Consider the following 26,507-nt stretch of genomic DNA (forward strand, 5'->3'; position numbering starts at 1 on the left):
AGAATTGGTGTGATCAAACTCTAATTGGTTGCTTCTGGGGATAGATAGGTACAGTAGGCTGCCTGAGAATTCCGCCTCACAGCTTCGTTACCACTCAGGTTCTTTTCTAACTTACTAATGAATTTTACATAAGAGGAAGGAAGAAGGAACTTCACTACTCTAAAGGATTAGGTAGCCTTTATGAACTGCTCTGCTGGCGTCTGCTCTCTCTGCTGTGTTGTTGCTGTACCTTTCTGCTTTTGTTTTTAAGGCAGGATTTTGTGTAGCTGAGGCTGAAACTCAAACCTTAACCCCCAGGGGCTGGGATTACAAAACATGCACTACCAAACCTAGATCTTCCTGTCCTTTTGAACACTTCTCTCAAAGCGTGCGTGTGTGTGTGTGTGTGTGTGTGTGTGTGTGTGTGTGTGTGTGTGTGTATAGATAGATGGATGGATGGATGGATGGATGGATGGATGGATGGATGGATGGATGGATGGGGGGGAGTGCTACATAAATAATTGCAGCCTACTGTATCTATTAGAAGAACGTTCTAGGCCGTGGGATCCAGAGAAGGGAGTTTATTGATTTTACTGTAGAATTTCAAGAAATGATTAGCTCCAAGAATGCCTTCTCGTCCTCCACCATCCTGTAATGTTTTGAATGTATTGACTTGTTTTGGTTGTATGTACTTTTCTAATAGTTGGTGCTTTTTTTTTTTTTTTTTTTTTAACTAACCTTGCAAGTGATTTAGAATCTAAGCCTTAGAATATATTTTAAAATCTTGTGTTGGGCAGTGGTGGTGCACGCCTTTAATCCCAGCACTCGGGAGGCAGAGCCAGATGGATCTCTGAGTTCAAGGCCAGCCTGGTCTATAGAGGGAGATCCAGGACAGGCACCAAAACATGGAGAAACCCTGTCTTGGAAAAAAAAAAAAAAAAAACAAAAACAAAAAAAAAAAAACTTGTGTTTTGGCTGGGTGATTATGTCACACACCTTTAATCCCAACACTCAGGCAGCAGAGGCAAGTGGATTTCCTTGAGTTTGAGGCCAGCCTGATCTACGAGCGAGTTCCAAGACAGCCAGGGCTACACAGAGAAACTCTGTCTTGAAAAACACACACACGAAAAGATACCATGTTTTATATAGTAGCAAAGAGAGGTAATTTTCCTTTAGAAATGATTTCTTATGTGATTGCATGTACAGATAGGCCAGCATACATGTCTCTCTTGGTAATCCTGTAAACATACTTACTTATGATTTCATGTTTTTGTTAAAAGAGTAATATCAGTCCTTGGCCTCCTGGCAGAGGCCAAGTGTTTAAAAAGTACTTATGCTGTCAACTGCATTGCTCTGGCCTTGACCTGACTAGGGTATGGGAATGAAGAAGTGACCCACATAAGTAACGTTAAGCTGGGATTGAGTGCTATGCACTCAGATGGAGACGCTCCAGCAGCAGCATGGAAAGTCACTACATTTACTGCACACAGCAAAACCAGCACCACAGTCATTCAGGACTTTATCTGCTCCCCACATACATTCCCAAATGCCAATGACTAGTTGTATGGGTAAATTTTATATTTTCACAGTGCAATATCCTATAGCAATAATAACAAAATACACTTATTTGTGACCCTTATAGATAGGCCTTACAAAATTAGTATTGAGGGGCCAGACATGGTGATGCCTGTCTTTAAACCCAGCACTCAAGAGGCAAACGCAGGTGGGTCTCTGAGTTTCAGGCCAGCCACGGTTGCATAGTGGAACCCTGCCTTTTTATTTAATGAAAAAAAAATTTTTGTTTTGTTTTTTTGAGACAGGTTTTCTCGAACTCTGAGAGATCACCTATCTCTGCCTCCAGAGGGCTGGGATTAAAGGTGTGAGCCACCACTACCCAGCCATTCCCCCCCCCCCCCCCCCGCCTTTTTTTAAAGGAAAAGTTAGACTTGTTTTTTCTTACAGCACATATTATACAATGATTTATATATGGTTTAAAAGTAGACAAAGCGTATCTACAGCTATTGAATCTGAAAACACTGTTAGAGACGGTGTCTAGAGGAAGGAACTAGAGAGGATTCTGGGGTATAAGTAATTTCTTATTCTCGGTGATGGTTACATAGATATGTTTGATATATGAAAATGGATTAAGCTGTATAATTAATGATTTGCATACCTCTAGTTGAAATTGGGTCTCATGTAGCCTAGGCTTGCCCCAGATTTACTGTGCATGCAAGAGTGACATTGAATGTCTTATATTCCTGCCTCCACCTCTAGAGTACTGGGCTTCCTTCCCGGCTTAGGTCAGCACACTGTGTTGGGGAGTGAGTGCCGGACTGCATGCGCAGGCCGTCACTGTTTGTACATCTTTCTGCGTGGATTTGTGATTCACATTTAAGTCCTCCAGAAGTTAATAGGAGCTAGAGAAATGGCTCACTGGATGACAGCATGTACTGATTTTGTAGTTCCCAGTTCCTAGATCAGGAGGCTCACAAACTGCCTGTAACTCCAGATCCAGGGGATCCAACACCCTATCTTGGACCTCTGCAGGCATCCATGTACATACACACATACATACATACAGTTAAAAATGAAATACACCTTTTTTTAAAAGACAAAAATTACTTAATAGGGTTTTTGTTTGTTTTGTTTTGTTTTTGAGATAGTGTTTCTCTGCATAGCCCCAGCTCTATTGAACTCACTGTAGACCAGGCTGGCCTGGAACTCAGAAATTTACCTACTCTGCTTCCCCAGTGCTGGGATTAAAGGTGTGCACCACCATGCCATGCTGACTTAATAGGTTTTGTTGTTTTTTGTTTTTTGTTGCTGTTTTTGTTTTTCAAGACAAGGTTTCTCTGTGTAGCATCTCTGGCTGTCCTGGAACTCGCTTTGTAGACCAGGCTGGCCTGGAACTGGTTTTAAAGTAACATTGATAGCTGCTCCCATCTTGGTTTGGAAATATCCTTACATAGGTGTTCTTAGGTTAAAGGTGTTGTTAACTCTCCCCCTTTTATTGTTTGTTTTTGTTTTTTGAGACAGGGTTTCTCTTTGTAGCCCTAGCCGTCCTAGAACTCACTTGGTAGTCCAGGCTGGCCTCAAACTCACAGAGATGCACCTGCCTCTGCCTCCTAAGTGCTGGGATTAAAGGTGTGCGCCACCACACTCAGCTAACTCTGCCATTTTGACTCAGGACATTTTTTAAAATGTTACTTATTTTATCTGTGTGTATAAAGGGGACAGAGAAGAACCTGCCGGAGCCAGTTTTCTCTATCATGTGGGTTGGTTGGTTCCAGAGATCAAATTTAGGTCAGCCAGCTTGGCAGCAAGCACCCTTATTTGTTACCCTAGATTCATGTCTGCTGTTGTGATAAAACAGCCTGACAAGGTTTAATTTAGGAGAGAAAGGGTTTATTTTAGCTCACAATTCCAGGTTAGAGTCCATCACTTTGGGAAAGTCACAGTGGCTGGCAGGAGCTTGAGACAGCTGCTCACATCACTTCCACAGTTAAGAGCAGAGAGCGGTGAGTAGGCAGATGTTGCTTCAGGCCCCAGAGATGGTTGGCTCAGTGCTTAAGAGCATTGGCTGCTGTTCCAGAGGTCTTGAGTTTAATTCCCAGCAATCACTTGGTGGCTCACAGCCATCTATAATGGGATCTGTTGCTCTCTTTTGGCATGCAGATGTACATGCAGATAGAGCACCATATACATAAAATAATAAATTAATCTTTTAAAAAAAAAGATATTGCTTTCAGCTGGGTTTTCCCACTCACACAGTTCAGGATCCCTTGCCTGGGGAGTAGTGCTTCCCACAATGCACTGGGTCACATCCTTTGATAAAATAGACAGCGTCTCACAGACATTTCCACAGGCCAATCCAATATAAACAGTGTTTCATTGAGACCTCCTTCCTAGCAGATTCTAGATTTTATCAAGTTGGCAAAACTAACTTGTATGGTTAGTCATCTTGCCAGCCCTCAGGAAATTTTTTTTCTGGAAGATTTATTTATTTTATGTGTATGGGTGTTTTACCTGAATGTATATCTATGCATGTGTACGTGCCTGGTTCCTGCATATACCAGAAGAGGTCATCAGAACCCTGGAATTAAGTTGTGGATGGTTGTGAGTCACCATGTGAATGCTGGGAACTGAACCTGAGTCTTTTGTAAGAGTAGTCAGTACTATTAGCCACCAAACCATCTCTCCAGCTCTTACAATCTAAATACATACTAGTTTGATAGTATACATGCTGAGGAACGACAGCAGGAAGTATTATGTCTTTGTTTTCCATAAATAAGCCATTTTATTTAAGTACAGAAAACTTTATGTGCAATAAACTGTAATTTATAACATAAAATAATCTTGAGTTTGAGCCAAGGTGTATCAGGCAGCTTTCATTGGTATTGTATGTCATGACAGCCATGGGCAAAGCGCATGTGTTTTATGTTGAGAACCAAGGCAGTGTGGAAGTTACCTTGATGCAGCAGAGTTGAGCACTGCTGGAAACACTTCAGTTTTATTATACTTTGATTTTGAATGAATTTGTAGTCCTGTGCATTCGGAAACATGGTACTGTTGCCAGATTTTTTGTGGACACCCCCCAACATTCAGTTGTGGATTAGTAACAGTTTAAAAAGCCGAGTGCTAGGCAAGTGCTGTGGCACTGAGCGCTGTATTCCCAGCCCTCGGTACACTTTGAGACAGACTCTCACTAAGTAGCCCTGGTTGGCATAGAACTCATTCCGTATCTCAGCCTGTTCTTGTACTGCAGTCTTCCTGCCTCAGCCTTCTGTCTGGAGTTACTGGCCCACACCAGTGAACCTCACAAATGTCTGTTCATTGTACTTCCTCTTTCTCCGCCTGATATGTAGATCAGTCTAGCTTCAAGCTCAAGATCCTGCTGCCACAGGCTCCTATGTGCTGGGATTGTGGGCGTGTACCATTGTACCCAGCCCAGTATAAAATGTTAAATGAGAACACACTTTGACCTCTAACTTCACTATTGTGACCCTTAGATTTTAGACCAGTGGTTTTTTTTTTTTTTTTACAGTATGATTGATAGTTTTGTTAAATTTTAGTTAGGGCCTGAGGGTATGATTCAGTAGATGAGCACCTACTAAGGCTAATATTAGGCTCTGGGTTTGGTCTCTAACACCCTAAAACCTAAATTTTAAAAATATTTTTAAATTTGTGATTGTAATCTTTCTGTGAATATTTATTTCTATCCATAGTAGAATAGTTGTCCATATGAGGGTTTGGTTTATTACTTTAGACAACTGTTGTATTCACCAATTAGAGCTTCTGTTTTTGTGAATCTTCTGAAGTATAATTTTCTTAATTTTAATTTTCAGCAGTTGAAGGTGAAAATGAGGGGGTTCAAGTGGTTTTTTTTTCCCCACTTCGGCCTCTGAGTGGTGTGCTGGGTACAAGCATACTTAGCATATCTAGTTTTGTAGTTTGAAGGACAGGCTTTCAGTTGTATCCCTTGTTGGCTGGCACTCATTATGTAGACCAGACTGGCCTCAGACTCACAGAGATCTGTCTCACTCTGGCTCCTGAGTGCTGGGATTAATGGCATGTGCCATCATACTCTGCATATAGTTGAATTTTATTTTATTTTATTTTATTTTTGTTTTTTTCGAGACAGGGTTTCTCTGTGTAGCTTTGGTGCCTGTCCTGGATCTCACTCTGTAGCCCAGGCTGGCCTCGAATTCACAGAGATCTGCCTGCCTCTGCCTCCGGAGTGCTGGGATTAAAGGTGTGCGCCACCACTGCCCGGCATAGTTAAATTTTATTAAAACATAAATAAACATTTTCTTCTACTCAATTTTAAGAATATATATCACTGCTGGGCATAGTGGCATGCCCTTAATCTCAACACTTGGAAGGCAGCGGCATGTTATTATACTTAATTTTGCCTTTAGTAATTTTATCTGAGATTGATAGTTTAATCATGTTTAGCTATCAGTTGGTATTATAGTAATATTTATTACAGAAATGATAAAAACTGGCAAACGTGGATCAAGTTTCTTAGAATGCTTTAGTGTAGAGCCAATGCATGCCGTCAGACTTCACTCCTAGGTAAATGTTAGCCTTTCTGACGAGAGTTATCTTCACTTCTTCTCAATTTGTAGGCAGCATTACAGAAGCAGCAGGAAGTGGTAGTGGCCGGGGCTTCCTTGCCTACATCATCAAAGGTGAATGCAGCTGGAGCGAGTGACATGGTGTCAGTTAATGGGCAGGCCAAAACCCACACTGTCAGTTCTGAAAAGGAAAGTGAGCCAGAAGTGGCAGAAGAAGCCTTGGAAAATGGACCAAAAGGTAGAGTTTATTAGCATATGTGTTTGTCCGTCCAGATACCATTCTGTAGACCTCATGAAAAGCGGGAATCAGGAAGACAAGCTGACGAGCTTTGAGAGCACTTAGGTGGGTGGGAGTCCAACACACCTTTACTCTTTGAATCTGATGCTTCTGTTGACACAGACAGAAATCAGGGCTAGGGATTGTTGCTTAACATTCCCAAAGCCCTGGGTCAGTTTGAAGCACCACATAAAACTGGGTGTGGTGGGACATGCCTGTTACCCTGACAGAAATTTGTTACTTTAGACATCTGTCATACTCATCAATTACAGCTTCTATTTTTGTGAATTATTCTGTAACCATTTGTTTCTTTGAAGTATAATTTTCCTGATTTTAATTTTAAGCAGGGGGGCCGGGGGGGGGGGGGGGGGGGGGGATTCAAGTGGTTTTTGTTGTGTTGTGTTGTTTTTTCACTTCAGCCTCTGAGTGCCATGCTGGATATAAGCACACTTAGAACAAGGAAGATTCCTGAAACCCATTCTGCTCTTCCTTGACTTTTTAGAGCAAGTAACAGAGAAATAGCTTCAGAAAAGACCTTCTTTGGTCTTACCAAGAGTCTTATGTATGTGTGCACACAGAGGTCAGAAGAGAACTTACCAAATTTTGTTCTCTCCCTCTACCATGTGGATTCTGATGAGTAACCAAGCTATCAAGCTTGGTGGCAAGTGTCTTTACCACTGAGGCATCTCAGTGGCCCTTTTTTGAGACAGGATCTCACTGTGTAGCCCTGGCTGGCCTCCAACTCAGATCTGTCTGCCTCTGCTGCCACAGTGGGTGCTGGAATTAAAGGCATGCGCCACCACAACTGTTGTTTTGTTTTGAGACAGCTTAAGGTGGCTTTAAACTCACCATGTAGCTGAAGATGACTTTGAACTCTAGATCTTAGTTTATGTAGTGCTAGTGATTGAACCCAGGATGTGAGTGCCAGGTAAACACTTGCAGTTAAACTACATCCCAGCCTTACCTGGGTTTGCAAATGGGAGGAAATCTTTTTGTTAGTACATCTGACTTAACTGAAAGCCTGCTGAGTGCTACAGTACATGTGCTCATTGCTCAGTAACAAGACGTTCGTCCTTTCCATGTGGTTCTGATACTGCCCAGGATTTTCTTTTTCTCTTACTTAGCTCTTTTCAGAAAGGCCCTTAGAAGCTCAGGATGCTTGGAGATTAAGACTTTTCAACAGATAGAATGATATGAAAGCAGAGTGTTAGGAAAAATCGCCTGTAAGATTGTGGATTCCATTTTATTGAAGGGATATGATGACCTCTCAGTACCTGTGACCTTCTTGGATAATATAACCTGAGGGGTGTTTCTATTCCCCTCCATCCTTGGTCTGAGCTATCTGCCATTGGTGTCAGAACAGAGGTAGCCTTGTGTAGATGTTCTCTGCAGGGGACGAACCTTTTTTCTTCAGCTTTTGTAAATCCTGTTGCCTTTAGAATCTCTTCCAGTGATTGCAGCTCCATCCATGTGGACAAGACCACAGATCAAAGACTTTAAAGAGAAGATTCGGCAGGATGCAGATTCTGTGATTACAGTACGCCGAGGAGAAGTAGTCACCGTTCGAGTCCCCACTCATGAAGAAGGCTCATACCTTTTTTGGGAATTTGCGACAGACAGTTATGACATTGGGTTTGGGGTTTACTTTGAATGGACAGACTCTCCCAACGCCGCTGTCAGTGTGCATGTCAGTGAGTCCAGTGACGAGGAGGAGGAGGAGGAGGGTAAGGCTTTGGTCCATATTCAGTAGCTACTGAGTTGTGTGTGTGATGTCTTTGTCACTTTAGACTTCCTGCTGAACACTTCATGGACAGGGATACTCTGTTCAGTAGTGGGATGTTGACTGGAAAGGCTCTGAGAAAGGCCAGTCTCTCACAAAGAAGGCCCTGAGCATGAATTTCTCTAAGTGCCAGGACAATCTGATTGGCAGTGTGTTATTTTACTACTTTCTGGGTGTTGTTTTACTTATAGCCTTGTGTATTGACAAGCTAAATATAGGAAATCACTTTGAAATTTGTTGTAGTATATTTTGTTTGTTTTTGAGACAAGATCTTGCTTTGTTGCCCAAGCTTTTCCTGAACTGGTGGACTCAACCAGTCCTCTACCTCAGCATTCTTAGTAGCTGGAACTAGCAGTGGAATGCCACCATACCCCATTTTGAAAACACTGGAAAGAGCACGTAAGAATTCTTGTTAACAAAGGACTTTATTTGAAAATTGAAATAAAGGACATTTTAAGGTTATAAGAAAAGAGCTGGTAAAAGAGAGCTGAGGTCCTTGACCTTAGCTCTCCTGTGTGTCCCTCAACGGGACAATGGTATTGCCTACCATATACCATTCCTGGAACTCACTTTGTAGACCAGGCCTGCCTCAGTTTCCCTTGTGCTGGACCACAGGTGTGAGCCACTATGTCTGGATCTCCTACCTTTTTTAAAAAAAGTTGAGTATCATTTTACATTCACAGAAAACTTTTTTTGAGGGGATGGGGCTTCAAGACAGGGTTTCGCTGTAGTTTTGGAACCTGTCCTAGAATTCACTCCGAAGACCAGGCTTGCCTCAAACTCACAGAGAAGATCTGCCTGCCTTTGCCTCCCGAGTACCAGGATTAAAGGTGTGTGCAATACCACTGCCCAGCTCACAGAAAACTTTTAAAGATGACACATTAGCATATGCCTTTCTCCCAGTTTCCCCTGTTTTTGTTGTTGGGTTTTTGTGGTTTTTTTGTTTTGTTTTGGTTTCTTCAAGACAGGGTTTCTCTATGTAACACCTCTGGCTGTCTTGGAACTCACTTTGTAGACCAGGCTGGTCTCAAAACTCACAGAGATCCACCTGCCTCTGTCTCCTGAGTGCTGGTATTAAAGGTGTGCACCACCACTGCCTGGCATTTTTAACTTCTTAAATTGTACATTGTATTTTCTTTTTTTTAAAACATTTATTCATGTGTTTAATGTATATGAGTACCTTGTCTGCGTGTACATCTGCACACCAGAAGAGGAAATTGGATCCCATTATAGATGGTTGTGAGCTACCATGTGGTTTCTGGGAATTGAACTCAAGACCTTTGGAAGAACAGCCAATGCTCTTAACAGCTAAACCATCGCTCCAGCCCCCAATGTATTTATCTTTTTTTTTTTTTTTTTTTTTTTTTTTTGGGTTTTTCGAGACAGGGTTTCTCTGTGTAGCTTTGCGCCTTTCCTGGAACTCGCTTTGGAGACCAGGCTGGCCTCGAACTCACAGAGATCCGCCTGGCTCTGCCTCCCGAGTGCTGGGATTAAAGGCGTGCGCCACCACCGCCCGGCCAATGTATTTATCTTAATGAACCATTGTTGATAATGGTGCTGGTAAATCTGTATTTATTTATTTATTTTATTTTTTAAGGTGCCACATGATATATAATTGGTCCTATTTCCTTAAATTCCTCTTGAGAGCTTTTCACACTTTGAAAATTCCTGGCTGTGACCATCACATACAATTAGTAGATGTTGCCAGGACTCACTCTGCCATGTTATAAACCTAAAAGTCTTTTATCTTCTATACTGAAGTGCCCTTGACCTATTTTCTTTGAGATTGTTTATGTTTAATATCTTAGACTGAGGCAATTTGGCATAATTATCTCATTCTTACGAGCTTCTAGAAGTGTTTCTTCCCTAACTTGATATCATTGTATTCCAGAAAACTATTAACAGTGACAGTCTGTGATCAGAGCTGATTTTTTTATCCACTTGTATCATCTCTGTGTTAAATAGGCTTAGTGGAAATGTTGTGTTCCCCGATATATTGTGCACCTTAATAAACTTATCTGGGGTCAGAGAACAGAACAGCTGCTAGACAGACATAGAGGCCAGAAAATGGTGGCACTCACACCTTTACTCCTAGCCTTCTGGAGGCAGAGATCCATCTGGATCTCTGTGAGTTCAAAGCCACACTGGAAACAGCCAGGCATGGTGACTCACACATTTAATTCCAGGAAGTGATGGTAGGAAGCAGAAAGGTATATAAGGCGTGAAAACCAGGAACTAGAGCTGTTAAACTTTTAGGCTTTGGGGCAGCACAGTTCAGCTGAGACCCATTCAGATGAGGACACAGAGGCTTCCAGTTTGAGGAAACAGGGTCAGCTGAGGAATTGGCGAGGTGAGGTAGCTGTGGCTGGTTCTGTTTCTCTGATCTTTCAGCGCTCACCCCAATACCTGGCTTCGGGTTTGTTTTTATTAATAAGACATCTAACAACTCGTGTTCCATTTGTGGCTGTCTCTGAATACCTCTGTACTGTGGGTTTTATATTAGAATGTACAGAAACAGTAGTCCGCCTGGGCTCCCTCCACCATTTCTAAAATGAAGGCGGCCTCATTGTGGAAGAGATCAGCACAGCATTGTCTTTGTGTTGCATGAGCAAGATTGTTTTATAGAAGGAGTAGTTAGGAACTGGATGGATATGGAGTGGACAAAAGAAGGCTGGGAAATGTGAGCAGTAGTAACCCAGAGGGCTGGGGCACTGGTTGTTCCCACTACTTGACATTTGTCCCTGGGCTCCCAGAGTCCAGCAGCTGTGCGTAGTGGTGGTTGGGCATTGAAATGAGTGACTAATACATGCCTACGTGCAGAGTTGGAGATGACTAAGAGAATTCTAACAAGTCATTCTACTACAGAGAATGAAGTTTCATTGCTTGGTGAATAAGGTGGTTCTCCTGGACCTGTCATTTGACCTGTGTGGTTTTTTGTCACTTCCTCATAGAAAATGTCACTTCTGAAGAGAAAGCCAAAAAGAATGCCAACAAGCCTCTGCTGGATGAGATTGTGCCAGTGTACCGGCGGGACTGTCACGAGGAAGTGTATGCGGGTAGCCACCAGTATCCAGGGAGGGGAGTCTACCTCCTCAAGTTTGACAACTCCTACTCTTTGTGGAGGTCCAAGTCAGTCTACTACAGAGTCTATTACACTAGATAAAGCCCATGTCACAGAGCCTGGAGTCCAAGGTTGGGCAGAAGATGACATTTAATTTCTTTTGACTTTTGTGGCCCATTGGAGTCAGTGTTTACCTTCTTGATTTTGTTCTGATGGTTTATGAACTCTTGCTGGGAACCAGGATTTCCTGAGACCCTTAGCACTGATGCTCTGAGGTTAAAAGCAGTTCTGAAGACTCCTCTAGCCCTTGGGTGCTGACCAGCAGAGCCACTAATGGATACTGGAGTTATGTGAGCTACATGTTAAATATTCAGTCTCCAAAATAAACGTCCCAGCGTTGACCCGACCTGGCTGGTGGTTAGTCCCTTGCTGTCTGCTCCGTGTGTTCTACCAGAGCCCGCTGTTACAGCTCTAATTGAGAATGCTTCTCTTGTAGTCTACATCAGCTCCGACTGAATGAAGCTCAACAGTTTGAAACTTAAAAACTCAAGACTTCATGGATTATAGTAGAAAAAGAAATGGCCTCAACTTGGTCTTACCTGAGTGACCCAGGTTGTTTTTGCTTTGGATACAGCTGTTTAGTTAGTTATGTTACAAAGAATTATTTTCTGAGAGAATCTTAAACTTAGAATGTTCAAACTCAGTAGATAATTGACATATCAAGATACATAGAACACCTCAGCATCCTTCCTACCAGGTCCTCAGACTCTCAGGCCTTTTCTTCCATTTGCCATTCACACTACTGCTAACAAAACTAGTTGATTTTGTTTTGATATAGCTTCGTGAAACATCTCAAATTGAAATTATTTTCTGTAACAAGCATACAGCCAGGAGTTTTATGAACTCAAATTGGCACCTACTGAATTAAAATATGCAAAATCACTTTAATGTAATTGAGCATTTGAGGAGTACCATTGCACTAATAGAAAATCACTGCCAGGGACAGTCCAAATTTCTTTCTGTGTATTATTAGGGCACAAACTCCACGATCCAGTTTGGAAAGACATACTAGAGAAAATTGGAAATGCATAGACCCATGCTTAAATGTTACAGCTTTAATCTGTATTACGACCTACTGGTGGGAAAAGGTACATCTTTGGTTTTCTTATGAAAACAAATCCACATGGATTATTTTAAATTGTGTGAGTGGTTAAGTATCCAGAGGGAGGGAAATGTAGATAGATAGTGACAGAGATAGTGCACACCTTGTTACTTTGTACTGAAACCGAGACTTCCTTTTGACACCACAGACCACTTCCACAGGGATCCCATTGGCTGGCTGAGTGTGCACAGTTCACTACACAAGGCTGTTTGAGGTTTTCACATGCTGCATTTCTTCTGTTTTTAATACCTGGTTTTATAGGTATTTAACTCTGTTCTCTTTTGGTTGTTAAGAAACTGGATTGTTTTCTCCTAACCAGTGCTTAATCTGTGTTTTTGAATTTTGATTCAGAAGTAGTCGAATGCTGTTACATCCAGAATATTCGTTAGGCTGCCCTGCAGCTCTTCTGTATATATAGAAACCACAGAGTTAGGATTTTTTTTAATGAGAAAAAATACTGTATTTAAAATGTAAAATAAACTTTTAAAAAGCAGGCACTAATATATATTTCTTTCAGCCTTTGATTACAGTTTTGTCCTTGCACATGTTAAGAAATTATCTTCTAAAAATATTGTTCTTGGGAGCGGTGTATGTCACTCTACATAGCAGTCTCTTCACGTGCTCAGACCTGAACCGTTTGTTCTAAACTTCTTTATATCGCCTTTGGCTGTTGATTAGTACAAGTACGATTTCAAAAAGATCTTGAAAGTAATATATTTAATCAATTAAAATGTTTATCTGTAACTTGTTGATGTTTCTGTTAATACAGTTCCCTGAAGCATTTAACTGTCTTTTTTCATTTAGACAGAATAAGGAGAAATGCCTTAGATGATCTTTTCTGTTTATCTAGTTGAAAAATACCAAACTCTTTCTGATTAGCTCGTTTTCTCTATGAGTTATAATGGATTTTAAATTGTCCAGACTTGACGAGAAGTGTTGGCTTTTCATCCTGCAGATGATCAGGTTATAAAGTTACTTTCCAAAGCTGCCCTGTGTGGCCTTTGCTGTGACGTGGGGAGGTACTCTATTTTATAATGGCTCCTGGGGTGTGTAGCCTCTAATTGGACGGATGATTACAGAGCATAAGACCACACTGGGTACAGGGTACCAGGACTTGTTGGTTTTTTTTTTTTTCTTTTTTGTTTTTGAATTTGGAGAGACTGAATGAGATGATTCTCTTGGTCCCCGTGCTGTGTGGTGTACCTTGAAATCAAGCCCAAGAATGACAGTTAAGGGAAGCTGTTGTGGTGGCAGCCTGTTTTGGAGGCCGTGTTTCAGAGTCTTAACCACTCATCTTAGGGAAGAAGAGAAGCAGCTGCTTCCAGATGGCTGCAAGTTGTCCACTGAAGATCAGAATGTGACGCTTCAGCAACCCAGACTGTCTTTGTTTCATTCCCACGCTTTTTTTCATGCAATCTAAAAATGTATGCCAGTATATCTATTAGGAGTAGAGAAAATTTTAATTCATTTCTATTCACCAACTTTTTTAAATGTGTATGAATTGGTATTAAACATTAGATGTTGCTATGTGGCCCAGGCTGGCCTCAGACTTGCTATATAACTCATGCTGCCTTGAATTCTTAGTCCTCCTGCTTATGCCCTCTGAGTATTGAGATTATAGATGTGTAATACCATACCCAGCTAGTGTTAGACTTTTTTAATTTATTTATTCATGTGTATGGGTATTTTGCCTAGATGTATACCTGTGCACCATGTTCACGCCTAGTTCATGCAAAGGCCAGAAGAGGCATGGGACACCCTGGAACTGGAGTTACAGACAGCTGAGTTACCATGTGGATGCCGGGAAATTGAACCCAGGTCCTCTGGAAGAGCGGCCAATGCTCTGAACTGCTCAGCTATCTCTAGCTCCTGTTGACTTTTATCTTACATACTTACCTGCAATCCTTAACTTTCTTGCTGAGTTGGGTGTCTGTTTTGTTTTGTTTTTGAGAGTAAATGCTTTGATCTCATCACTCCAGCCGTTTCCAAGCACTTAACCATCTCTTCCAGTTATGCTAAAATATAGGTCCACTAAACTACCTCCATTTTACAAGGTCACATGCCACTTGTGAGCTGTGAATTGATTATTTGAATTATTTGACCAGGTACTTAATTTGGTACAGGAAATTAAGGGGCTGACTTTGCCGTATAATTGACACTGCCCCCCCCCCACCTTTTTTTTTGTCCAGGGTTTTACTCTGTAGTCCAGGCTGGCCTGGAGCTCCCTATGTACCCCAAACAGGCTTTAAACTCACAATGATCCTTCTGCCTCAGCCTCCTTCGTTCTGGGACCACAGGTATGAACCACTGCACCTGGCTGAATATTACCTTTTGAATGTAGGCAGTCAAAATGTGGTAGACGTACAAATTGAAACACTTACCTTATTTCTGAAAAGAATGCATACACATTGGATTATACATGTAAAAATTATTTTTAACTTTCAAAGCATACTTGGGGCTGCAGAGGTGGCTCAGTAGTTAAGAGCTTATACTGTTCTTCCAAGACATGAGTTCAGTTCCTAGCACCCACACACATCAGGCTGCTCACAACTATAACTCGAGCTCCAGAGAATATGAGGGTATTTTCTGGCCTCCCTGGGCACCCATACACCTGTGAGCATACTCTTGTTAACATATACACATACACATAAATAAAAATAAATCTCTTCTAAAAAAAGTCCAGGTTGTTTTGGGAAACTTGCAGATACTAAATACAGGTCGAATAACCAACATCCTAAATGCTTGGTAACACAAATGTTTCTGGTTTTAGGCTTTTTCAGATATTGGAATGTTTCTATAGACATTATGAGATGTCTTGGGACCTGAATGTGAGCATGAAAGGCATTCATGTTTGATATGCATGTTATACTCATAGCCTGAAGATAAGTTTATTCAGTCTGCCTGCATTTGACTGTAGCCCATCAGGTGAGATTAGTTATGGATTTTTCTCCACTTGTGCGTCAGTGCTTGGAAAGTATTTGGAACTTTAAATTTTCAGGTGGTTCAGCGGGTAAAGGCTCTTGCTGTGCATGTTTGAGCCAGCTGAGTCAGAACTCCATGTAAGGGTAGAAGGAAATATCCACATTCTACAAAGTTGTCCTCCAATTTCCACGTGTGGACTGTAGTGTGTATATGCCCTCATACACATACACACACAACAATAAAGTTTAATTCTAAAAAAATGAAATTCCAGTGTGTTTCCCTGGTAACTACTAACAGGATAGAGCATTTCTTTTATTGATTGGATTTCCTCTCCTGAAAATTTCCTGTGTCCTTTACCCATTTCAATTAAGCAAACTTCTTTTTCGATGTATCAGTTTTATTTGTGTGTGTATTTTGCATGCTTGTATGCCCGTGCACCCCATGTGTACATGGTGCCCACAGAGGTCAGAAGATGGTGTCAGATAAAGTGGATTGAGTTACAAACAGTTGTGAGCTGCTCTGGGGGGACCTGGACCTGTGCAAGAAAAATAAGCTAGCTCAGTCACTGAGCCATCAATTGAATAATTTTATATGATTTCATTATCTTTAATTCAGTTTAAGCTGGGTTTGGTGGTGCATGCCTTAAATTCCATCACTCAGAGGCAAGTGGATCTCTGGATTTGAGGCCAGACTGGTCTCCATAGCAAATCCTAAGACAGCCAGGGCTACATAGACCATCTCTAAATATATATATAGTTTACAAGGCTGGCAAATGGCTCAGGGGGTAGAAGCACCTGCCACCAATCTTGAGGACCTGAGTTCAATCTCCAGGACCCATAGGGTGGAAGGAGAAGTTCTGCAAATTGTCCTCTGACCCCCACATTCAAGCTATGGCACGTGTGCACCGACATACACACCCACACACAAAAAACAATTTAAAAAGATTTCCCGCCGGGCGGTGGTGGCACACGCCTTTAATCCCAGCACTCGGGAGGCAGAGTCAGGCGGATCTCTGTGAGTTCGAAGCCAGCCTGGGCTACCAAGTGAGTTCCAGGAAAGGCGCAAAGCTACATGGAGAAACCCTGTCTCGAAAAACCAAAAAAATAAATAAATAAATAAATAAAAGATTTCCCAATTCTAGTCTGTATATTGCATGTGTGCATATGCTGTGGGATGTCATTCTGTATGCTGTGAATATGTGTTGCTCTGATTGGTTGACAAATAAAATGCTGATTGGCCAGTAGCCAGGCAGGAAGTATAGGTGGGATAAGCAGACAAGGAGAATTCTGGGAAGAGGAAGGACAGAGTTAGGAGTCGCCAGCCAGACACAGGAAGCAAGATGTCAAGGCAGAACTGAGAAAAGGTAATAAGCCACATGGCTAAATATAAATAAGAATTATGGGTTAATTTAAGTGTAAGAGCTAGTCAGTAATAAGCCTGAGCTAATGGCCAAGCAGTTATAAATAATATTAAGCCTCTGTGTGATTATTTTATAAAAGGCTGTGGGACTGTGAGTGAGAGATTTGTACCGACCACGGGCCACACAGGACATAGGAAATCTTCCAACTACACGTATAGATGTTTTTAAGTTGTTAGTTTTTATTCCTGTATAGATTTTTGCTTATTTCCATGTGTATGAGTTTCTATACTGCTAGATTTATGTTTGTCCACTTACATATATTTTTAATTTTTGTTTTGGTTTTTTGTTTTTCAAGACAGGATGTTTTAGAGTTTCTATTGCTGTGAAGAGACATCATGACCACGGCAACTCTTATAAAGGAAAACATTTAGTTGAGATGGGTGTGGCGACTTAGTTTCAGAGGTTTAGTCCATTATCATGGGGAGCATGGTGGCATGTAGCAGACATAGTGCTGGAGGAGTAGCTGAGTTCTACGTATTGCAGGCAACAGGAAGCTAAATGAGACACTGGACTACCAGTATCCTGACCATAGGAAACCTCAAAGCCCACCCCCACAGTGACATACTTCCTCCAACAACAGACCCACTCCAACAAAGCCACACTTCTGGGCATGGAGAGATGGCTCAGAGGTTAAAAACACCGACTGCTCTTCCAGAGGTCCTGAGTTCAATTCCCAGCACCCACATGGTGGCTCACAAAGCCACACTTCCTAGTAGTGCCACTCCCAATGAGATGGGGGTCAAGTACATTCAAACTACCACACAGTGTTTCTGCCCCTGGCTGTCCCAGAACTCACAGAGATCTGCCTGCCTCTACCTCCAGAGTGCTGGGATTAAAGGTGTGCACCACCACCTAGCTTGATTTCTTTCTTTTTTTTTTTTTTTTTCCTCGAGACAGGGTTTATCTGTGTAGCTTTGCGCCTTTCCTGGAACTCACTCTGTAGCCCAGGCTAGCCTCAAACTCACAGAGATCCGCCTGCCTCTGCCTCCCGAGTGCTGGGATTAAAGGTGTGCACTACCACTGCCCGGCCTTAATTTTATTTTTTAATGTGTGTGTGTGTGGGGTTGTGTGAGCCTTAGTGTAGGTGCCCTTAGGCCAGAAGAGGAAATTGGGTCTCCTTGGACTGGAGTTAAAGGAGAACTTTTTTTTTTCCCTAGTCAATGTTCTATTGCTGTGAAGAGACACCATGACCAAGGTTGCAAAAACTCTGGGCTACAGAGTGAGACCCTATCTCGAAGGAAAAAAGGGGGGATAAGAGGGCCAGAGAGATGGCTTAGAAGTTAAAAACCCTTGTTTTTGTTCTGCAGGGAACCCAGATTGACTTCCACATACATTCAGTCAAGTATGTACATAAAGTTTAAATATATATATTAGTTAATACATATAACTAATATGACGCTCCCCCTTGAGAAGTTCAAGCCTACCCCTGCCTTGGGCCATACAATGTGGCACACACATACATATACCCAGATCCCTGCTACATCAGGAGGATCATGAATCATGAATTCAAGCCTGGGCTACACTGAGTGCCAGGGCTACATAGCAAGACTGTCTCAGAAAAAAAAAAAAAAAAAAAATCCAGCCGGGCAGTGATGATGCACACCTTTAATCCCAGCACTAGGGACACAGAGGTAGTCGAATCTCTGTGAGTTCGAGGCCAGCCTGGTCTACAGAGTGAATTTCAGGTCAGCAAGGCCTACGCAGTGAAACCCTGTCTCAAATAAAACAACAAATCTACCTTAGCTGGTTGAACTTTCTGAAAAGCCCTCATGATTTAAGAGTTCAGCTGCATCTCCACTACAGCTGACATAGCACAGATCACAGAAAAACCATCTCCAAAGCCTGACAGTTTCCATACATGGTGTGTGTCGGGGGGGAGGGGGGGACGGGGTATTCTGTTCTGTTGACCTGTGACCTCCTCTTGTGATCTAGGAAATGAGAGCTAGCCCTGGCAGGTTGAAGGAGGTATGTGTAAAACACCTTTGGCAGCCAGTGAGCAATAAAAATAGTAAAAATGGGTGCCTCATTTGGCCTTTGCACCCCCTCAGTAGGGTGTTGAGATTCCCCTGGAAGCAGCACCTCCCAGAACCCTGCTGCAGAAGGAGGACATGTGGGCCCTTTTCTCCCTTTGGACCTTGCTATAATAAACTGATCAGAGAAACCAGTGCCCCTGGACTGCCGTCTGCAGGACCACTGACTCCTCCAATCCCAACAAGGAAGGTTCGGCCTCCCTCTAAGGAGTGTCACTTCTCCAACAGGAAGTAGAGCGGACTTTGGCACTGGGAAAACAGAAAGGTGTGAGCTACTAAAGGGTCCAGCCTGGCGCAGGTGGCAGTGGGGGTGCGATCTGCCCAGGTTGCTGAGCTGTGTGGAAGATAACTGGGTTTGCACAGAGCCACAGACCGGGTCGTCCTGTTGCCCCTGTTACTCATACCTCAGCCTGGCATGTGTAATGAGGTGCTGAATTAGGGACAGGGATGTCATCAGGCCTCCCACATCAGCTTGGGAGCAGCTTGCATCAGAGTCTCTGTCACATTCAATAACAACTTACTAAAACTGGGCATGAGCTTTTTTCCACATTGCTTCCAAAGGGGTCCGCTGTGTCGGGATGAAGCTGTCACCTTCCCACATGCTAGCTGTCAGAAACTCATTGAAACTGGACAGCAAACTTTGTACTTTTTTTTTTTTTCTTTCAAGACGTGGTTTCTCTGTGTAGGTCTGTCTCTCCTGGAAGTCACTCTGTAGACCAGGCTGATCTCAAACTCAGAGATCCACCCACCTCTGCCTCCTGAGTACTGGGATTAAAGGGGTGCACCATCATACCTGGCTCAACCCCACCAACAATGAATAAGGGTCTCCTTCTCCATATCCTCTCCAACAGTTGTTGTCCGATTTGTTGACGATAGCCATTCTGACTGGAGTGAGATACTTAAATCTTTTTTAATGTGCATTGGTGTTTTGCCTGTGTGTGTGTCTGTGTGAGGGTCCCTTGGAACTGTAGTTACAGACAGTTGTGAGCTGCTATGTGGGAATTGAACCCGGGTCCTCTGGAAGAGCAGTATGTGCTCTTAACTGCTAAGCCATCTCTCCAGCCCTGATAATTCATATCTTAAAGTAGTTTTAGTTGGCATTTCCCTGATGACTAGGGGTACTGAACGCTTTTTGAAATAGTTATTAGCCATTTGGGGTTTCCATTCAGTTTGTTTTTCCATTTGTTTATTATCAGTTTTATTTTCTTGGTGTTTAATTTCTGCAATTCTTGCTGGGCATAATGATGCACACCTTTAATCCAAGCACTCAGGAGGCAAAGCCCGGCAGAACTCCATGAGTTCAAGGCCAGCCTGATCTACATAGTTCCAGATTAGCCCAGGCTGCATAGTAAGACCCTGTCTCAAACGTTTTTTCTGCAATTCTCCGTGTATTCTGTCCATGCCAACACGGGTGTTGGAAGTGAAGCTGGGAAAGATTTTCTCCATCCTGTGGGCTGTCCCTCTGCTGACTGTGTGTTGTTGTGCAGAAACTCTTTATTCCTCTGGGCCCTTGTGTCGATGCTGGGGTTGGTTCCTGGGCTGTTGGTGTTCTATGTAAAAGGTTCTTGCCTGCCCCAGTATCTCATAGGGAATCCCCTGTTTGCTTGGAAAACTTCCAGTGCTTTGGGTTTTAAAATAAGGTCTTTGATCCATTTTGAACTGAGTTTTCTGCAAGGTGAAAACTAAGAATCCAACTCCACCCCAGTTTGCCAGCACTATTTGTGAAATACGCTATCTTTCCCTCAGTGTATGATTTTTGCCTCTTTCATCAAAAATTAAGTGGACATAACTTTGTCATTTTATTTCAGAGTCTTCGGTTCGGTTCCATTGGTCTACTCGTCTGTTTTATGCAAGCATGAGGCTGTCTTTATCATATAGCTCTATAGTGTGATCTGAGGTCAGGTATTCATTCCTCCAGCAGTGTTCTTACCCCTTAGAATTGCCTTAGCTATTCTAGTCCCTTGTGGTTCCATATGAATTCTTCTAATTGATTTTTTTAACCTGTGAAATATAACATCAGAATTTTTACAGCTGTTGCGTAAGTCTATAATTCATCTTAGTTGCATAGCCGTTTTCACAATATTCTGGCAACCCAGGAACGTGTTATATCTTGCCTCTATCTAGTATCTTCTGTGATTTCCTTTTGCAATATTTTGGAGTTTTTTTAATTAAAGGTTTATTTTATTTTTGTATGTGTATGAAGGTTTTGCCTGCATGTATGTACGTGCACCTTGTGTGTGCCTGTGGATGGTTGTGAGCCACGATATGGATGCTGGAAATCGAACTCAGGTCCTCTGCAAGACCAGCAAGTGCTCTTAACTGCTCAGCCATCTCTCCAGTCCCATATTTTGAAATTTGAATTGTAGATGTCCTCCACTTATTTGGTTAGCTATATTCCTAAATACTTAATTTTGGGGGTTATTTTTGAATGGGATGCTTTTTCTAATTTCTTTCTCTGCATATAGACTGTTGGTATAGATGAAGGTACTGTATATTATTATTATTATTATTATTATTATTATTGATTTTGTATCTTGCCAATTTATTGTAGCTGTTTATTAGGTCCAAAAGTTTTCTATTGAACTCAATAGGATCTTTTTGTTGTTGTTTTATTTTGTTTTAGTTTTTTGAGACAGGGTTTCTCTATGTAACAGCCCTGGCTGGCCTGGAACTCACTTGGTAGACCAGGCTGACCTTGAACTCACAGAGATCATCTTCTGCCTGCCTCAGCTTCCCAAGTGCTAAAGGCATATTCCACCTTGCCTGCCCACCTGGGCTTTTTTGTTTTTGTTTGTTTTGGATGAGCTTCAATCTCATTGTGTGTGATGGGTCTGCTTAAATTCTCCCTCAGGGCTTAATTTTGGGCTATAGCCGAGATGCATTTAGAAATAGGCATGCATGTAGAGTTAGAGAGATGTCTCAGCCATTAAAGGTTAGGCTCACAATAAAAAATACAAGAAATACATATGCATGCATATATAGGACATGAAAATGAAGGCGGGCTCTTTGGGAAAGGAAGGAGACCCACAGGAGGGAGGGTAATGAGGCATATGAGCAAAGTACAGTGATACGTATATATGAAAATGTCGGGGCTGCCTGTGAGGCTCAATTGGTAGAGTGATTGCCCAGCAGTTACAAAGCCCCAGGTTTGATCCCCAGTTCCACGTGAATTGGGCCTGGGATCTCACATGTGTAATGCCAGCACTTGGAAGATGGAGACAAGAGGATCAGAAGTTCAAGGCCAGGCCTCAGCTATTTAAGACCTTGGAGAGAGAGAGGATTGAACCAGAGCGTTGCATCTGTGAGGCCAGTGTCCCGCTGGACTGCATCTAGAAACAGTAGATTAAGGAGAACCAAGTGCTGCCAGCAACACAAACTGCTTGGGAGCAGCATTCCAGCCAGGAGGGAGGAATTCCACAGATGCCCGAGGCGGAATCTTGCTCTCAGTGGTCGGCCTGGGCACGTCCTGCCACTCAGAGCCTGCAGCCTGCCCACATAAAGGCAAGGGCCAGGCCCGGTGACACAACCCTGTAATCCCAGGACTTGAGAACTAGATGCAGGAAGATCAGAAATCCAAGGCCAGCCTGTCTCAACAAAACCAAAGAAAAAGAGGAAGTCTGGGACTAGTGAGTGTGGCTCATGGTGGTGCCTGTGCCCAGCATGTACCTGGCCCTTGGTTTCATCCCCATAACTCAAAAATAGAGGTTGCAGCTTCTGGAATTAAAACCCCGGCCTCTGGTTTCCTTTCCCAGAGGCTGGTCTTGAAGCATTCAGAGCTGCCCTTTCTGGGCATGGCCCCCTGACTGGGTGGAGCCCATTTCAGCTTGCTCTCAACTCTCAACAAATGGGAGGGACCCCAGCTCTCACTGGGCAGGGACTGGCCCTTCTTGACTGAGCCTTGTTGCTATAAACAGCCACCCTTTCAAGGAGGCTCGAGATTTTTTTCTTGATTAACAACAAAAGGCCATTGCTGTCCTCTGCTCCGAGCCACCCCGCTGGTCCAGCTCCTGGAGAAGATGCTGGGATTAGCAATTATTTGGGACTTGAAGATGCCAGGCCCAGCATTGCGTTGAGACCGGTCCTTCTGGATGTTAGTGCTCCAGCCAACAGAGGCAAGCTTGTTAGAAATGCAAATTATCAGACACCACCCTTGACCTAACCAGAAACTCTGGGGGTAGGACACCTGCCTGCCATCACCACCTGTCCTTGTGGAAGTCCCCAGGTGTCTCTGATGCACCCTGGAACGTGAGAGCCCCGCTTTGTTGAGACCAGCTGGTGCAGTTGGTCTAGTGATCTGTCACTGTAGGCACTGAAAGTCTTCTGGGTGGGGGAGTGGAAACAGTCTAGTTATACAGTTCCTGCCTCGCCCTCCTGAGAGCTGTGATTACAGGGATGTGAGCCACCACACCCTCGCTCAAGTCAAGGTGTCCCGGAAACCTTCGAGTGCCAAGCAAACAGTGATGGTTGGCCACCAGGAACTTTGGGTCTTGTGTTTTATTGGGTTCCGGGCTAGTTTGCTCTTTGTTGCTATGATAAACACCATAACCGAAAGGAACTTGGGGAAGGTTTGTTTGGCTTACACGTCCGCATCCCAGTCCATGATCAAGGGAAGCCAGGCAGGAATCTTAAGCAGGATCATTAGAGGAGCCTCTGCCTCCCGACTTGCTCTCCGTAACTTGCTCAGCCTGCTTTCTTATACAACCCAGGACCACCTGCCCAGGGGTGACACTGTGCACTACATGCTAAGCCCTCCCACATCAACCATCTATCAAAAAAAAAAAAAAATGCCCCACAGACATGCCCACAGGTCAGTCTGTCAGAGGCAATTCCTCAGGTGCGGTTCCCTCTTTCCGGGTGACTCTAGTTTGTCAAATTGACAAAAAACTAACCCAACCAGCTGCTGTGAAACCATTTCCACCCAAAAAATAAGAAAGAAAAATTGTTGCTTAACACAATTCATAATTCGCTCATGAATCGGCGGCAGCATGGCCTGGGCGAGCTCATCTCTGCTCTGCTTAGTGAGCACAGATGGCTGAAAGCTAGTGTGGAGTCACTGGAAGTCCTGTGTCCTGCGCTCAGTCCTGTGTCCTGCTTTCTGTTCTCAGGCCCCTCACCCAGACCTTGGGTTCTCTGGTTATTGGTAGTTGCACAGGGGTTCCCAGGTAGATGGACTTCAGATGTGGGTCCCCACCATCAGGAAACATCACACACAACTGAGTCACGAGCTCCCAGATCCAAGGGAAGGGAACTGACTCCAGGGTCTGTAGAAGACCGACTGCCCCATGTTGTGAGAAGTGCATGAGGAAGAAGAGTGGGTGCTGCTGTCTTTGGGAGACACGCTGTCACCTGTTTTCAGTTGGCCAGCATCCATTTTCTTTTCTCTGTCCCTCCTTCCTGGTCCTTTGAGTGGAGGGAGCGCATACAGTGCAGGATGTATTGAAACTGCAGCTGGGGCTCTGCAAACCTGGTCTCTGGTACTTGGAATCTGAGATGTTGGGAGAGGGACAGATGTGGGCCCTGCAGGGGGTGGTGGCTGAACAGCCGGGCTGGCTTTGCAGTTAGTGATTGCTGCTGTTGTTCCTTTCCTAGATACATAAGGACAAAGACACGACCCTTATGTGGGTGAGGACTTCAAGCAAAGCATGTTCGTCTCCGGTACCTGTACCCTGTCTGGTGTCCACTGAGTCATTCCATTTGGGGCAGGGCGATCTGTGGTATCATCCTTGAGTCTTCATACCTGACAGGGCGGGTCTTCCAGCTGGACCTGCATTTTCTGCGGTGCCCATATTCCCCACCCCTCCCAGATTTGCAGGTTCCCACTCTTCCTCTGTGGGAGCGCCTTCTGAACCAGTGCAAATTAGAACGAAGTTGCAGCTCCCCTGGGATGTCGCAGTCTGTGCCACAACCTGCATTCCAGCCCCATCTCTAGCCAGGACACAGCCTATGTAACCATCCACAGCCACCATACTCCCCAAGTCTCAATCTCTCGGAACTATATGCGGCTCAGCCAGGTTTCCCAGGAGCAGAGGGGTCAGACCTTGTTCACTCTTCTTGGGAGTCGGCCTGGGAAGATGATCTTATTAGCTTTGATGCCATCTAGTGGACACATTTGGGCCTGCAAGCACTTACTTGGTCCTACATTCAGCCTCATTTCCCTTTCTACAACCTTCATTAAGTTTATTTACTTATGTGGGGTAGAGGCACTCACCACTGAATGAGTAGAGGTCAAAGGACAACTTGTAGATGGTTCTCTCTTCCACTGTGTGGGTCCTCAGGATCCCACTCAGACCTTCAGGATTGGCAACGTGTAGCTTTACCCATTGAGTCAACTTGCTGGTCCATTGGTCAGGGTGGGTCCTTCCTTTCCTTCATCTGTCCTTCCTTCCTCCTCCTCCTCCTCCTCCTCCTCCTCCTCCTCCTCCTCCTCCTCTTCCTCCTCCTCTTCCTCTTCCTCTCCTCCTCCTCCCCCTCCTTCCCTCCCTCCCTTCCTCCATCCTTCCCTCTTTGAGATGAGGTCTCAGTATTTAGCCCAGGCTGGCCTCACATTCATGATCATCCTCTTGAGTGGTAGGATTTCAGAATGCTACCACACTGTGCTATACTTTGAATTTTTGAGACCCCAGTCCACAGTCCAGTCTCTCACCCAGGATGCAGCTCACCACACAGTACCAGCTGCCTGGCCAACACCAAATCAACGCACCTTCAGATGGCACCAACGGAGCCTCAGATGGAGCCACTCACTCAGGCCCTGGACTTGCACTTAAATGTCTGTGCAGAATAGCACCTAGGATGAGCATTGGTTCACACCTGTAATCTCAGTGCTCTGGAGGCTGAGGCAGGAGGGTAGAAAGTTTGAAGCCAGCCTTGGCTACACAGTGATGTCCTGTCTGAAGAAACAAACAGCAGACAAAGAGTCTCTGTTGCTCTGTAGCAGAGGGAAGCCACACAAATGTATCAAGTGCTGACGTCCATCCTGTGGTACCCTCGGCTGCACTGAAGACACTTCTACCAGTCACACTGAAGGACTATATAAACTGGGCATGGTGGCTCACGTCTGTAATCCCGGCCTTCAGGAAGCTGCAGCAGGAGAATTGCCTTGAGTTCCAGGCTACTGGGGCTACATAGTGAGTTCCAGGCCAATTGGGGCTATGACACTGTCTCCCCTTTCTCTTCTTATTTATTTACTTTTTGTTTTTTGGTTTTGGGTTTTGTTGTTGTTTTGGTGGGGTTTTTTTTTTTTTTGGTTGTTTGTTTCTTTTAGATAGGGCTTTTGTTTTGTTTTTTGAAACAGGGTTTCTCTGTGTAACAGTCCTGGCTGGCCTGGAACTTGCTTTATAGATCAGGCTGGCCTTGAACTCACTGAGATCCACCTGCCTCTGCCTCCCAAAGTGCTGGGTTTAAAGGCATGCGCCACTGTCCGGCAGACAGGGCATCTCTATGTAGCCCTTCCTCTCCTGGAACTCACTGTGTAGACCAAGCTGGCTTTGAATTTACAAAGATCCCCCTGTCTCAGTCTCCTGAGCACTGGGACTAAGGGCGTGCGCCACCACACCTGGTGCCATCCACACTTTCTCTGAAGTTCTGAGTAGTTTCCTGAGCATCTCATCTGCTTCCCACTGCCCAGACCTCTGGGAGCTGAAGCCCGGTGTGTGGCCCTTCCTGGTGTTACGAGTGACATGGGTGAGGAACGCCATCTGGTCAGTACAAAAGGCCACAGGCCACATAAGCAAGATAAAGCCGTCTGCATGGCAGGAGCTGCGTCAGGACCAGCACTTGGGATGTGACTCCACAAAGGCAGT

The 26,507-nt window shown here is 43.9% G+C and overlaps 1 protein-coding gene across 1 annotated transcript in view; it reads left to right on the forward strand.

Moving 5' to 3' along the window:
- The window catches only part of Acbd3 (acyl-CoA binding domain containing 3), a 36,638-nt gene extending 19,911 nt beyond the window's left edge, over positions 1–16,727 (forward strand). The window contains exons 6-8 of the mRNA XM_052737809.1: positions 6,108–6,294; positions 7,773–8,057; positions 11,065–16,727. Coding sequence (XP_052593769.1) covers positions 6,108–6,294; positions 7,773–8,057; positions 11,065–11,276 — 684 coding nt within the window. The 3' untranslated portion in view covers positions 11,277–16,727. The remainder of the gene's footprint in view (positions 1–6,107; positions 6,295–7,772; positions 8,058–11,064) is intronic.
- Positions 16,728–26,507: the final 9,780 nt, after the last annotated feature.

The sequence above is a fragment of the Peromyscus californicus genome, unplaced genomic scaffold (assembly GCF_007827085.1).
Source record: "Peromyscus californicus insignis strain IS unplaced genomic scaffold, ASM782708v3 Scaffold_14__1_contigs__length_90479793_seg_2, whole genome shotgun sequence".
In the NCBI taxonomy this organism is placed as follows: Eukaryota; Metazoa; Chordata; class Mammalia; order Rodentia; family Cricetidae; genus Peromyscus; species Peromyscus californicus.